This window comes from Cervus elaphus, chromosome 11, assembly GCF_910594005.1.
Source record: "Cervus elaphus chromosome 11, mCerEla1.1, whole genome shotgun sequence".
NCBI classification, from domain to species: Eukaryota; Metazoa; Chordata; class Mammalia; order Artiodactyla; family Cervidae; genus Cervus; species Cervus elaphus.
In genome coordinates, this window is record NC_057825.1 from 5,251,207 (window position 1) to 5,266,353 (window position 15,147).

Genomic DNA, 15,147 nt, shown 5'->3' on the forward strand with positions numbered 1-15,147 from the left:
TGGAGAGTCTGTTGTCCTCTGGAGACCTCGAGGGGGAGAGCAAAACGTCTGGTTTTTCTCTCATATTTTCTCTGGAAGTAGCTTGAACTGCATTCTCTCAACCTGGGTGACCCAAGCCAAACCAGCACAGCAGAGAAAGTTCTTGGTTGTCTCTGACTCACCTGACATGAGTCAGTTGTGTCTGACTCGTGTGCTGGTGTTCCTCAATTACATTAAAAATCGGAATAAACCATCCCATTGACATCACTAATCAGATACTACTGTCTGGTGTTGGTTGAATGCAGTAGTTATTAGCTGTTGCAGAGCTCAGTCCTTGCTTCTTCTGTCTTTGTGTTCACTAACAGTCGTTTATTCACTTTCGCTGTGTGCCAGTCTTGGGGCTGAGTGCCAGGCTCCAAAGCGAGGAGGACTTAGCCTTCAGCCTCAGGGAAGCGCGCACCGGGTGCCCGTCCCGCCTCGTCCCTGCAGCCGTGGAGGGAGGCTGAGCCCCGTGCTTTTCACCCTCGCTGGCGCAGAGTGTTTGCGCCTTTTTCTTTGTATCCCTCCTGGTGTGTATGTCGTAGCATTGCTATATGCTTTTAATTTATTGTTTCCTGATAACCAGTGGGACTGAGCACCTTATCATCCGCTTGTTGGTCATTTGAATTTCATCTCTTCTGAAGTATCTGTTCATTTCCAAATCTGTTTTTAATCCTGATGGTTACACAAGTAAAGCAAAACCGGTAGCTCTGTCGAATCTGCAGTGAAGCCTGCAGGGGTGGCCCCCAGGCCTGACCTCCTGCCTGCACCCCTGGCCTCGCTCCGCGGCGTAGCCCCCGCAGGCCTGCGCCCAGCTCCGGGCGGCTGGGCAGTGTCTTGGCAGGTGTCCAGTGCTTGCGCCCCTTGGCCTGGCAGCGCCTTTTCTGGGGGCCGGTCTCAGGCAGGTGCTCAGCCGGCTGAGCGGGAGAGTGTTTATTCCTGTGCTGTCGTTGGAAGAGTAGGAGTTGGGAACCTTCAGTCAGGAGACCGTTTGACCGTGTTGTGGTTTGCCTTCCAGCAGGACATTATTCACGCTTTTACTGTGCTCACGTGGAAAAATGCCCGCAGCGTATCACCCAGCTAAAAAAGCCAGTCACAAGAATACTTCAGCTCTGTATGACAGAGATGGGGAGTTATGAGGGATTTTCACCTTCTGTGTTATATATTTTTGCAGTGCTCGGATTTTTATAATGAGGTTGTTTTAGTTTTGTCGCTGAAAAAAGGAAAAAGGAGATGCTTGCTACTTCCATTAGTACCCCCAGCAACATCATAGCTATCCGTTGACTTCCTAAACCAGGGGGTCATATGAACCGATTCTCATAAGAGCCTATGGTATTGCAGCACTCCAGAAATTATTTTCCCTGTGTCTGAACGTGAATAATCCTATGTTACGTAAGAGAGAGGATCTTTTACTATGAAACTGCTGGAAGAAATAAAACATCAGGTTACTTTGCACCTGCTAGGCTGGGATTATTTTTAGCCTTTGCTTACTGCATGCTGGCAGAGCGTCGGCGGTGTTGTCACGTAACAGCAGCGGGTGCTGTGGATTGAGCGTCTGCTCTGTATCAGGTCCTCTGCTAAACGCGTGACGCAAGGATCACGCTTAACCCGCACAGCACCCCGGGCAGGTGGGGCCTGTGGTCATGCCGGCTCTACAGGCGAGGAGCCCTCAGCGCAGGGAGGCCGAGCGTGAGTTAAAGCCCCGGCTGCCTGACTCCAGAGCCCCGTCCTACCGGCCGTGCCCCTTTCCCGCTCACTCTCACATGTGTCTTTGCCTGTGCAGTCCGTCTGTACGATTCTAGATAAGCAGGCAGACCTCTGAAAAATGGGAAATCCTCACGTTTAAAATGGTTCTTCCTAATGTCCTCGTGTACTTCTGCCCTCTGATTGTCCTTTCAACCCATCTGGGAACCGGGGGTGTGGGTGCCCGAGCTCATGTGTGGGACGCACAGGGGCGCTCCCCGCTGCCCAGCTCTGCACCCTGCGCCATCGTGCAAGGGGGAGCCGCTGCCGTGTCTCTCAGGGTTGGCTGTATGACCTTGCAGCTGCCTCAAAGTGTCATCCACGCTGACCCTGACTTTGTGGTCCTGGGTGGACCCCGCGTGGTGCAGGTTAGACCTTGTGTGGTCCTCTGTGGTTGCCATGTAGACTCCCCCATCCAAGGCAGACTTAAGCCCTGACAGGGACGCTGCTAAGTTGGGATCCCAGCTGCTGCTACAGATGACATCTGAAAGGCCACTGGGCAAGTGCATTTGTCAGCAACAAGCAGAGACGGCCGTTCAGCATGGCCGAGGGGCACATTGAAAGTTCAAGGATGATACAGTGACGCCTGGCAGACTGCTTGGAAGAAGCTGGTTTGGCTCTGGTGTGCGTTTGGGTTGGGATGTGATTCTCTGAACAGGCTCGTGCCCTCCAGCTTCTCTGCCTCCCTCTGGATGGAGAAGGGCGTCTGGCTCGCAGCCCGCCTGCAGCTCGTGGCAGCCCCTCAGGACAGCGCTGCTCTCGGTCACGTCACGCCGTCTCTGTGGAAATTGACTGTGAGGTCATGTAAGCATTCTTCCTCTGGAAGAAATGACTCACAGGTTGGTCATTGGGAGTTCCTGACCCTCCTTGGTGTACATGCCATACCGAGCAGTGGTTGGGCTTCCCCAGTGGCTTAGCGCCTGCAATGCAAGAGATGCAGGTTTGATCCCTGGGTCAGGAAGATCCCCTGGAGGAGGGAATGGCAACCCCCTCCAGTGTTCTTGCCGGGAAAATCCCATGGAGAGGAGCCTGGCGGGCTGCAGTCCATAGGGTTGCAAGAGTCGGACACGACTGAGCACACGCATACACGAGCGGTGGCTGAGGGTTTGTTTTCTTAAGTTCTGGCGGTGACCTTTGAGGTTGTTCCAGCCAATTTGATAGAGCACAGTAAGACACACCAGCAGGCGCCTCCACGTGCAGGAGGGCTTTTGTTTCTTCAGTTAGGCGTGCCCTGTCACAAGGCGCGCAGGTCTGGCCAGCCCAGGTCCTGGTGGGTGTGGCCCTGCGTGGGGGCTCGGCCGTGCTCGTGGGGCCGCAGAGAGGCCCAGACCCTCAAGAGGTCACTGGGCAGCAGCCCTCGGATGGATGTGGTGTGCACTCTAGTCCAGCGGCTCTTGTCACGGAGGCTCTCGCGTGTGTTCCAGGAGGCATGCACAAGAAAGGTCAGAGCAGTGCTGTTTATAGAAGCAGACACGCCAAAAATGACCCAGCGTTCACTGACGGGAGAGTGGATAAACGAAACCGGCGTTACAGAAGACGTGGAATTGCACAGGACTGAAAACAAAAGCACTTCTGTACACGTCACCTGGTTAAGTGTCAGACCTACCATTGAGGGAAAAAGCAGGAACAGAGGAGCTTTTACAGTGTAACATCATTCAAGTTAGCGTCACAAACCTACTCATTAAACTCTACTCACAGATCTAAACTAGCGTAAAAAGTAAGGAGTGACGAGCACAAAATTCCGCACCACAGCTCCCTGCTGTCGGGCGGGAAGACACCATCATGACGGGGCCTGTGGGGGCGGTGGGGGGGTTGCCAGGGTTCTGCTTCTTGAGCCGAGCTGTCCAGTGGGGCGGCCGCCAGCCTCTCGTGGCTGTTTCTCTACATTCCAATAAAAACTCAGTTTCTTGGTCACACGAGGCACATTGCAAGTGCTTGGTAACCTCAAGTGGCTGTCGTGTTGGACGGTGTGGACATGCAACATGTCCGTCATTGCTCGAAGTTCCGTTTGGTGGGTGAGGTCACTGGATGCATAGATTTCATGGACTTGGGTGGCTATTTCCTTCCCCATTTTAGGGAAGTTTTCAGCTATTATCTCCTCGAGTATTTTCTCATGGCCTTTCTTTTTGTCTTCTTCTTCTGGAACTCCTATGATTCGAATGTTGGGGCGTTTCACATTAGGATGCATAGATTTCATTCATTCTCTGTAAGTTGTATAGACTCATGTATGCAGTCTTTCAAAATTTTGTTTTAATTTCAGTGCTAGAAAATCTCTAAGCACACACATTTAGAAAATCTGAAGTGTAACTTCCCAAGTGAAAAATCGGAGTGGTTGGTAAAGTTACCTGAAATTCTGCCGTCGTGTGACCATCTCTTTGGCACTGCCCCCCACCGGAGTTGAGTGACACACACAAGGGACGTGAGAAGGGGTCCGAAGTGTGTGTGCGGGTGCGCATGTGCACACACACGTCTGTGGGTGGTGTGTTGGCAGGGTTACCCTAACATAGCCGCCACCTCTGTGTGCCCCGACTCTGCCGTCCCTGGTCATCATGGTGCTTTATCTGCTCTCAGTTGCATAGTTTGAGTGACCTTCCAAAAATCCTGAAACGTGTGCTGAAGGCTTTGTTGCTAAGTTGTTGTTTCAAGGAAGAGACGACAAGCAGCCTCCAAGTCGAAGCCTGTCCTAGTTTGTGCTGCCCTTGATTTCCAAACTTGAGGAGGCTGGTTGTCATGACAAGGAACCTTTTCTCCCCACTTGATGTATTGCGTCTTGTGCTAAGCTGGCTGGCTGCGGCTGTTCAGTACTCCAAGGAGAGAGGTTTATTGGTAGATGCGCACTTTCTTTATGTGCCGATGTGGATCCCCAGCTGCCCCGGGACAGCCCAGAGCCTGTTGCCCTGTACTTCCTGGGCGGCTCTGGCTGCTCTCCAGTGAAGGTGGCCTTACCTGGGCCCTCGGTCATAATCGGGGCCTGGGGGGGGCCTCCACACCCTGTTTGCCTACCCTGGTTCTGCCCTGGCCCTGATGGCACAGAGTGAAACTGGCCATCCCTCAGCCCCACGTCTACCCATGTGTAATAGCTATGCAGGGTAGCAGACTGTAGGAGGCGGAAGCTGGTTTGCCCAGTCTGTGTCTCTGAAGATCTTTGACCACCAAAGAAACCATGCATCCTGCCTATACTTCCCCATTTGCGTCTGCTTCTGTTGCCCTGCTTTCGGTCTTACTCACCAGGGTAGAAGTCACACCCTAGCATCTGACTTGGGAACCTGTCTGGAGAGGGATGTGCTGTGACCTTGGGGATGCTGAGGCCAGCGTTCTAAGGAGCAGGTGGGGGCAGCAAGCAGAGCAGCCTGAAAGAGGGGCAGAGACCAGCGGGCTCCAGCCGGGTTGAGACTTCCGCTCAGTACTAAAGGGAGAAGAGGGGGCATGTGTGAGGCCCGCCGTTCCCCGGGATCCTGAGTCACGCGTTCAGTGCTGCAGAGTGTCCCGGTCCGACCTGCAGCCAGTCCACATCACACAGTTAGGTTAGCTCCCAGCACTGAGCAGGTGCCACGTGCCCCGCATGTGGACGAGCGCCTTCCTGCGTTACTACAGCCAGTGTCTCATTTAACATACATCACATCAGACGTCTCAGGTAGAACAATGTTATCAGACAAAACTTGAGACTTAAGAGGTGCTGCTGAAGTCTGTTGACTGCAAACAGTCTGACAACAACTGCCCACCCTTTTAACTACTGTGTGAATTACCAGAGTTGTTGTAAAGAAGCAAGTATGAACTGTATGTGGGCCCCCCTGCCTGTGTGGGGAAGAGAAGGGGAGCTGGAGCAATCACACCATCTGCTGGCCTGCTGTGAATCCCAGGGCTGGCGCCGCCCGAGAGGGCTGGTACCGAGAGCCCCAGAGCTCTGTGTTGAGTGGCTCCAGCTGAGGAGAGAGGCGCGCCAGCCCTCTGGATTTGTGTCCGCGCTGGGCTCTAAGAAGAGCTTCTCGCAGCTCTGGCTGGCGGACAGACAGCTGCAAGGCTGGGTTTGGTTTGACTGCCCTTGTGAACGAAGGTCAGGCCTGGCTTCTCTCTCTGGTCCAGGGTGCAGGAGGCTCCTAGATAATAGCAAAGGGCGGATCGTGTGTCTGATCCTGCCTGCAGCCTGAAGGTCTTTGACAAGAGGGTTGAGCCTTGGCCCCTGATAAGCCACGTGCAGCACTAGTAGACACAGTGACACGCCTGTAATAGAGGTGCTATGTCATTTATTTGGAAGGGTTTTTTTTTTGTTTTTTGTTTTTTAGTACTAAATTGCTGAAAAAATTGAAAGGGAGTGTATTTTTTTATTTTTAAAATACACATACTTCTTTTTCCATTGCATAGAATCATGTTCTCCCTGTCAACCATTTTCAAGTATTTTCTGTGAATTTCTGACATTACCCAAAGAAGCAGTACTTTTCATGGGGTATTTTTTCTTTGGTTGATTTGTTCATTTGTTGAATTAATGTTTCCCGAGCATCTTCTCTGGGCCACATATGGTGTTAGCACCGGAGACGCAGTCTTGAGCAGGGCAGGTACAGTCTTCAGCGAGTGTGTTCTTGTTAGGAGATAAACACATAACTAATTTAATAAGATGGTTTCAAACCCTGGAAAGTGCTGTGGTAAATGAAGGAAGGCTGCTCGTTGGGTTGTTTGTTTTTTTTTTCCAACAGTTTCATTGAGATAGAATTCACATACATAACTACACGACTCCTTTAAAGTGTAGAATTCAAAGTTTTTTTTTATAGTAATTCACTGGGTTGTGTAAGGATCACCAGATTCTAATTTTAGAACACTTCTCCCCCACCAGAAGAAACCTCTTAGTCACCAGCAGCCACTCTCCATGCCTCTCCACCCCCTTTAGTCTTAGGCAACCTCTCATCTACTAATACTTTCTGTCTCTAGAGATTTGCCAGTTCTGGACATTGCAGATAAACAGAATTATACAATATATGGTCTTTTATGACTAGCTTCTTAGCATCATGTTTTTGAGATTCATCCATGGTGTAGCATATCAGTACGTCACTTAAACGTAGTTTTTGGCCTGTGTTTTATTTGTTTTGATGATTGTGAATGGAAGCTTCTTACATTCATTTTGAATGTTTCTTGCTATTGTGTAGAAATAGAAGTGATTCTTGTTTGTGACCTTGTTTATGATGTATATCATCTTGTATCCTGTGAGCCTACTAAATTTGTTTGTTAGTACTAGTTCCTTAGTGGATTGCTTTAGATTTTTCATATACAAAATTATGTCATCTACAAACAGATTAGTTTTATATCTCCCTTTCCAATCTGGATGGCTTGTGTTGGAGTACAAAATTGAGTAACAGGGATCAAAATGGACACCCTCGTCTTGTTCCTGATTTTGTTGAGAAACCATGTTGTCTTTCACTGTGTCCGTGAGGGTTTTGAACACCTTAGTTCTACTTCAGTCTCCACTGCCAGCTCTGAGGCCTGACGCATGTCACTTGTTGCAGTTCCCTAACCAAACAGTGAGAAGGTCCACTCAGAAGGGCCTTCATTCCCAGTTCTCGTGTCCAGCCCGTCTGCGGTTCCACCGCAGTGTCCTTTCACCTTAGCCAGTTCCCTTGGACGTTGGTTAGATCATCGGGTGAACTCTATAGGGATGCATGGAAGTATTTGCGTATTCGTTTTCCACACCCATTTTGACTGCTTTCACCCTAACTTAGAAGGAAATTGCAAAAATTGAAAGGTGTAAGCAGAAGAGTTTGAATGGATCCATGTTTCCTTTTCTTTGTAACCTCAAACAGTGAAAGGGAAAGATTTGCCTGAGGACAACACTCATTTCCACAGAAGGTGAGTGAACCACGGCTTCTTCCCACTCTGCCTCTAACATTCAGTACCTCCTCTGTTTTCAGACTCTCAGCGTTCTCATCTCTCCTCCTTCACCATGAAGCTGAAGGACAAATTCCACTCGCCCAAAATCAAGAGAACGCCATCAAAGAAGGGAAAACCAGCCGAGGTGTCTGTGAAGATTCCAGAGAAGCCCATGAACAAAGTAAGCTGACTCCAGGTGTTTCTCCTGGCCATCACCTGCTTGGAGCAATATGTTTGTGCTGTTTCTAAGTTCATGCCCTGGGGACTGAGCTTTCAGTACAGAGCACCTTTCCTGTAGCGCTCCACGGTTCCAGGTGGGGCTTCCGTGTCCTTGTGAAATAGGAACCTTTAGGACGGTGAATGTTTCTCCCGTTAATCAGAGTCCAGCGTGGTTGGCTAGAATGGTTCTTTCCCAGATGTCCTCCTCTGGGCATTCAGCACAGCTCAGCGCATCAAGTTCACACCCAGGCTGCGGCCTCCATGCCCCTAGAGAGGCCCCTCTTGCCCCCCGACACACACATGTAGGTTTGTGATGTCCAGAACATCCATCATTTGGTTCCAGGGCCCACGCTCTAAAACTTGCTAAACCCTTGAAACCCAGCTGAAGATGCCCTCAAACACCAGGAACCTCAGCAGGGCCAGTCAAGCCAGATGTGTTGCAACAGCTGTTGATTTTCATCAACCCCTTTCCTTCAGCTTAAAACGGCCATTTCAAGCTCTGTAGGAATCCAGGTTTCCTCTCTTCCAGGAGGCAACAGACAGATTTCTACCAGAGGGCTACCCTATCCCCTTGGATCTGGAGCAGCAGGCAGTAGAGTTTATGTCCACCAGTGCTGTGGCTTCCAGGTCTCAAAGGCAGAAGGTCAGTGTGATGCTAAGAACAATTGGGTTTGCCTTGCCTTCTACTGCAGAATCCTGGCCCATGGTTTTGGGGATGGAAAAAAAAATTTCTGTTGCAATATCATTGTGTTCAGTTGGGTGGCAACTGTGGGCTTAATTGTTCAGGAAACAGTCCAAGGAGCCATGGATAAAAGTCAGAGTTTATCCAGGCCTCTGTGGTCTTTGGAGCAAGCCCAGTGCTCCACGGTCAAAGCTTGGGGATTCGGGGATTGGTTTGGGTGTGCTGCTTGGGTCCAACAGGTTTGGGGGGAACGAGTGAGTCTCATCTCTTAAGACCAGTTCTTTCCTTGAGCTGCTAAGATGCTCTGGACAGTTGAGGAAGGGCATGTAAAGTGTAAGGTCTCTTTAAATGTCTCGCGAGACTCCTAAGCGTGATGAGATAGCACAGAACCAGTGTCTCATAGCCAGGGACTCCTTTTGTACTGCTAACATTTACCAAGCGTTTTCTTAGCCCCATGCTCAGTACTTTTCACTCATTCCCTTACTTAATTCTCATTATAACCCTGGGAGGTGGCAACTTAAATCTTGCAGACAAGGAAACTAGGGCTGTGGAGCTACTAAACACTTGGGCAAAGCCATGCAAAGAGCGGTGACCCAGAGATTGAAACCCAGGCCACCAGACATCAAGTCGAAATTCTGACGATGCTATGTTTACTCTTTATGAAAGTCAGTTTACTTTTTAATACCTCGCAAACCTAATGCTAGCCCCTACACATAACTGAACATAAAAACAAAATTAAACTCAGCGAGGTGAAATAAAGACAAGCCTGTCAGAGAAGTAGATTCTCAATCCTTTAGTAACTGTCCACAGTGTAGAACTGTTGTCACAGCTCAGCTGTCAATTTAACGCCACTAGCAAACACTGCCCTGTTACATAAACACATAGTTGTTGAATTTTGCAGTGTACTTCCTCATGTTTTTGTGTTGACCAGCAGAATATCTTAAAATACTAGTTAAAAGTAGGGAAAATAAAGGTTTTCGGTCCAGAGTCTTTTCACTGAATCATTTTTCCTGCCCCATCTGTTAACAAAAAGAGGCTAGAGAGCAAGAATGACGTGTACGTTGTTTACCAGACTGATCTGAATTCCAGATTGAAGAGAGGAATAAAGTGCAAGATTTGGTCTGTACCACAATTCTTTTCTTTTTTTTTTTTTTCAATTACAATCTGTTTAGCAATCCCTTGGAGCTGGGTTTTATATAGAACACCAAGAGGAGTGTCAGTTGTCATCTGACACTGTCCAGGCAGCCCAGAGTAAAATGACGCATTGAGCACCGTGTTTTGCTAGTGAACTCTGATAGGAAACTCTTCCAGCCGCTCACTTCTTGGCGTTTCCCGCCCCCCTTTCCTCCTTATTCCAAGAGAAATGATAGAGGAAACTTGATGTTCAGGTACCCTTTCCTTAGTGGGGGTTCCTGCAGACTCCAGGGCAGAGCTGGCAGTGTCTGGAGACATTTCTGGTTGTCACAACCCGGAGACTGACGCAGGTGCGGCTGGCGGCCGGTGGGTAGAGGCCAGGGGTGCTGGTAGGTGTTGTACGACGCACAGGACAGCACCTCCCCCACCCCCCACCACCCACAAGAATCGTCTGCCCTAAAATGCCCATGCCGTGGCTGAGAAACTGTTCTCTAGGAAGGAGCTGTATAGATCCTTGCCCAAGGAAGAGCATCACCCTGGTTCCTGGTCATCACCCTTTAAGAAGGGTGGCGTTACTGTGCCCTGTCACCTGCATGATCCAGAGTGAGTCCAAACCCACACGGAGGCCCACAGTCAGGACTGGAAGTGTTGGGGGTCTGCCTGCCAGGGTGTGAGCGCAGCTGACTCTGTCGGAGATATCTCACCATAGCCTGTCTTCTGCTGTCATCCTTAACTGTTACTTACTAACTCTCTCACAACTTAGTGTTTCTCTGTATAGTCTCATTGTTCCCAGGATGTTACCTGGGAAGCTGTAGCTCAGGTAGACAGGAATAGATTTGGATTCACCCACAGCTTACCTCGGGTCTCCCTTTGCCGGGCCTGTCCTGGGTGACATCACACACTGTCTTCCTTCTCACCTTGATCGTGCACACAAGCCTTCACTGTTCCTGGTATACAGAAAGTGTGGGCTCTGGGCCAAGTTTGCTTAATCAGAATCTGCCATTCCCTTAATTTTATGAAATGCTTCCACAAATATTTTGCCCCAGCACCCTCACAAACCTCCTTAGCCCACCCAGAGCAGGCGTTAGTATTCCCGTTTTGCACACGAGGAGCCTGAAGCCTAGTGGTGCCTTTGGATCGCGACCTGCCCCAGCACCGCTAGCCTCAGGTGGTTTCCAGGTCTGTCTGTGCCGTGGTGGCCCCTAACCCCTGATGCACGAGGAGATGTGCGGGTGGATGCCCCTGCCTCTCCAAGGCCCTGGCCTCAGGTTCCTGGTTCCTGGGGGTGCTTCTTCTGGGTGTCTCATTGTAGACTCTTGACTGCTGGCTGCGTTTTGTGAGAAGCCATAGTTTTAACAGCTGGAGGGCAGAGGGAATGCACAGCATTCAGAGCCCACTGAGTCAGGGAGTGGAATCTGCTGGAGCGTTAATGGATGAAACCCGACTCTGCGAGGTTGTCACGCCTCTGTTAGGAGCCCAGGGCAGCCCAGTTTGATCTCTCTGCAAATGACAGGAGAATTCTCTGTTGTGAAACGCCTGCCGCTTGGGAGGCCTCCCATCTTCAGGTCAGCCCCTTTCTCCCTAGGAAACCTGGGGACACACTTTCTTAAAACATTTCCAGCCTCCTCCCCCTGTTTCGTCATGCTGGCGCCTGAGCAGTCCTGAGGTGCTGAGAGGGCAGTGTTGTGGCCGTTGTCCTCTTGCCCAACCAGCCAGTGTGGTTTTACTCAGGTTTGATGTCTGCGCAGCGCCATGATTCCTTCAGACTGAGGTTCCTCTGAGCCCCATGTAGGCCTAGCAAAGCAGAGCGCTCTTGCCTTGAGTTAGAGAAGCAGGTGCCTGACTCTTGGAAACGGACAGTAAATAAAGGTGTCAGTTGGTAAAAAGAGAAAAATAAAGTGAGGGCAGAGAGACCCATACTGGGAATGGGAGAATGATATTCTAGTGCTCTGCAGAACACCACTGGGGAAGTACACCCATTGAGAGGAACTAAATCAAGTCTCTGAAAGTTGTCCCACTAAAGGAACTAATTACTTCTTAACTCCATTTATATGGTTTTTCTTTGATATTCCCATGAAATCCACTATTTAAAAATTTAATTTAAAATGACATTCCTCATTATTTTAAAATAATGTTCGGAATCGTAATCACTTTATTATTTATCACTTTTTTATGTATTTGTATAGTTTTAAATCTCCTTTTTTAAGAAATTATCTTCTTGTTCTTGGTGGGTTTTGTTTATTTAGTCTCTGCAGCTCAAAGAGCCCATGGGTGGGAGTTTTCCTCACACATACTACCCTTAATTTGCCCTGGGCAAGTAATCGGTTCTACTTGAATGGATTATCCATTTTTGGATTTATCTATCTATCCCTGCCAGCCAGCTGGGACCTGGGTTGTTGACCTTAGGTTCACTGTAAGGAGTGTGTTTACCCACTGACAGTGGATTCAAGGTACTCCACAGTCAGAGAGGAAAGACTTGGGTGTGGGAATGTGAATGCTGGGAGGTACAGGGCTCTGTATTTTTATTTTCTTCCTTGGTGAGCTTTCCTCAGAAGCAGAGATACTCTGGATGCTGTTAGCAGTTGCAGCAGGAGCAATGCCTAAATGTCTGCTGTCTCTCCAGCTTCCTCACCCTTTAACCCCAGGGCTTCCAGGTCCTTTGGGAGAGCCATCTCATCTTATTGAGAGGGCACTGGGTCTGCAGGTCAAATGTGGGAATCTAGCAAGGAGCCCTAGAGAATGGGCTTTGAGCACTAATGCCTCTGGCCAGTCTCACACTGCCCTCAGGACCTTGGAAGTCCTGGGGTTTCCCAATTTGACTTCCTGGATAGACGTGCACAGTACCCTAGCATCCTACAGCCATCAGCAAATCAGTCCTCACTACACTTGCTGAGATGAGCGGTGATAGTTCAGTGTGGTGGAGGAGGAGACCCCAGGCGAGTCTGTCTCTGTCTAAGAAGGGACTTAGGAATACCTAAACTACTTTTCTCCATCCAGCCCCTTCTTCCGCCTCCAAGTCTGGCCTCTGTATCCTGATTGCAGTCCTTAGGGAAACAGTTTGACTTAGTTTCTGCACCAAGAAGCCCTTTCCAGTGGCATCAATCTCAAAGTGATCTACAGGAAATGTTATTTCTTTATTTTAAAATCACTCCCTTTAATCTCTCTCCTCCCTCCTTATGCTTAACATTTCCTTTCAGAACCTGAGCTGGCTGGAGGAGAAAGAGAAGGAAGTTGTCAGTGCCTTGCGCTACTTTAAGACCATTGTGGACAAAATGGCCATTGATAAGAAGGTCCTGGAGATGCTCCCGGGGTCTGCCAGCAAGGTGCTGGAGGCCATCTTACCCCTGGTGCAGAGCGACCCTCGGATTCAGCACAGGTGAGTTGGGCAACTGGCCGTGGAGGTATAGCGGCACCTTGGTTTGGGGGCCATTCACACCCGACGTTTCTACGAACAGTGAGGAGTACCAGGAGGAAAAGGAGCCCTCCCAGCCCCTGCCCCCAGACTTGCCACATGGTCTCCACTTGGTTTTCTCCCAAGGTTGAGGTCATTGTTACTCATGAGGCCTCGACACTGAAGAAGCTCACCACCACTGCTGGGGGGTAGCCGCTGGGTAAGCCTGTGGTTCTTTTTTCATACTAGCTGGCTCATTGGCAATCATCCCATTGATTTGGATACATTTTCCCCAGTTCCCTGTGTTAACCATAGTTTATTGTGACACCAAATCCTGCCAGTATCTAGCTGCTTAGAGACCTTGACCGCTTACATTATTAAGCCAAAAGAGGTAGAGAGGAATCCCAGTAGAGCATGGATTAGTGAAATGTTGAGTGGTATCAAGCCAGGTCCTCCCAGATGGCAGCTGGATTCATTGGAAGCCAGGTACGGGGATGGAGTCAGCCTCTGTTGGGTAAGCTTCTTTTTTTTGCTAGAGTTCATTTTCCTCTGAAAGGTTAGTCAGTGGCTTGCCTCTGTGTTTGTTGTTAACCACAGAAAGAAAAGCAGTATTGAATGTAATCTTCAGTGAGAGCCTCACAGGAGCTTTCTCACGAGAGGCTGTCAGATGCCTGCTGGCTTTGTTTTCCTTCCCTGGCACATGTTCGGGATAAACATCTCTCTGTTTCAGTTCCTCAGGATGGTTTAGTGTCCTTGTAGCCCCATGGGGCTAAGCTTTTATGAACCGCTTTCAGAACTTGGCAATGAAGTACATAGTTTTCTTCTTTTGGGAGATAAAGCAAACAGTATCTTCATTTCCAAGAAGCTACCTGCCCTGGGGTTTTTGCCAACCCCTGTAGGTTCTGCTGACCCCTGTAGATGGTGGTCTTCTGGCTGGAAGCTCACTGGAGCCAGTTGGTGGGGAAGAATGCAGCATTGATAGGGCTCTGCCCGGTTCTGTCTTCACTTTCCACAGCAGGCTGCCATCATGTACCCAAGCCTCTGGGGCAGCCAGTTGCTTCAGTGCCTTGTTCAGAGGCCCATGGAGGCCTCTGTGAGACAAGTGCTGTGCTTTCCCACGAGGTCCCAGTGCCCAGCTCGTGGACAGGCCTGGTGCGGCTCTCCTTGGAGGGAATGTGCCTGACAGTAAGCTCTTTTCAGGTGCATAGACGGCTTTCTATGAAATGCTCTGATAGACATCTCATGGGCTGGGCCCACGACGGGAGAGTTCGGATCTGGTTGAGAACACCAACTCCCCCAGTTTCTGACCAGGTGCCAATTTTATGGAGGGCGAGTTACAAGAGAGTCACACTTACTAAACTTCCTGGGGGAGGAGACGCTGGTGCTGGACCTGACGTCAAGGCAAGCGCTGGATGGGCTCTGGGGGCAGGAGAAGACGACCAGAGGCAGGCAGGTGTGTCCCGGGAGGGAAGAGACGTGCAGTCGTGTGAGCAGAGTGTGACCACGTGGGCACCGCCTGCTGGAGCCCCGTGCCCACCACCTCGTACGCCCCCCTCCCTGGGAGAGTCAGCACGGCCACCTTCGCTGAGTCCCGTGAGAGTGCTGGCCCCGCACTGCTGCCCAGCCTCGCGTCCCCAAGTGTCAGCCAACGGCTCTGCTGGGGAAGCTACTTTCTAGACACACAAGCTCTGGAAGACTTGATCAAGTAATGTGACAGTGGTCTGGGGTGTTTTTTTGTCTGTGGGGAGGTTTTATAATTACTTAACATCTATAACGATTTCCTTGATGGGAAAAGAGAAATGCCTGGGTGTGGCCACAAGGAACAATGGTTTTTTCCCTTTTGTTTTTTCCTGGTAGTCCTTTGGTTAATACCATTTAAGGGATTTTTCCTCCTGAAATTTTTCGAAAGCCAATTGATATTTTTATTGCTCTCCCTGACATGATCAAAATACTCCCTCAAATGTTTCTGTTAGCTTACTTCCACCATCTCATTTCTCTTGGCACATTTGTTGGTTATGTGTATGTTAGTTGCTCAGTCGTGTCCCAATTCTTTGTGACCCTGTGGACAGGCTCCTCTGTCCATGGGATTCTCCAGGCAAGAATA

At 49.8% G+C, this 15,147-nt stretch overlaps 1 protein-coding gene across 17 annotated transcripts in view; it reads left to right on the forward strand.

Moving 5' to 3' along the window:
* The window catches only part of RAPGEF1 (Rap guanine nucleotide exchange factor 1), a 135,125-nt gene that overhangs the window by 61,286 nt on the left and 58,692 nt on the right, over positions 1-15,147 (forward strand). For 11 of the 17 annotated variants that reach the window (XM_043916546.1, XM_043916553.1, XM_043916561.1 and 8 more), the window contains exons 2-4: positions 7,659-7,798; positions 8,366-8,479; positions 12,850-13,028. In XM_043916546.1, the coding sequence (XP_043772481.1) occupies positions 7,659-7,798; positions 8,366-8,479; positions 12,850-13,028 (433 nt within the window). Of the gene's footprint in view, positions 1-1,569; positions 1,708-7,658; positions 7,799-8,365; positions 8,480-12,849; positions 13,029-15,147 lie in introns of those variants that run through there. The other 6 variants (XM_043916556.1, XM_043916562.1, XM_043916550.1 and 3 more) reach the window with 2 other exon arrangements.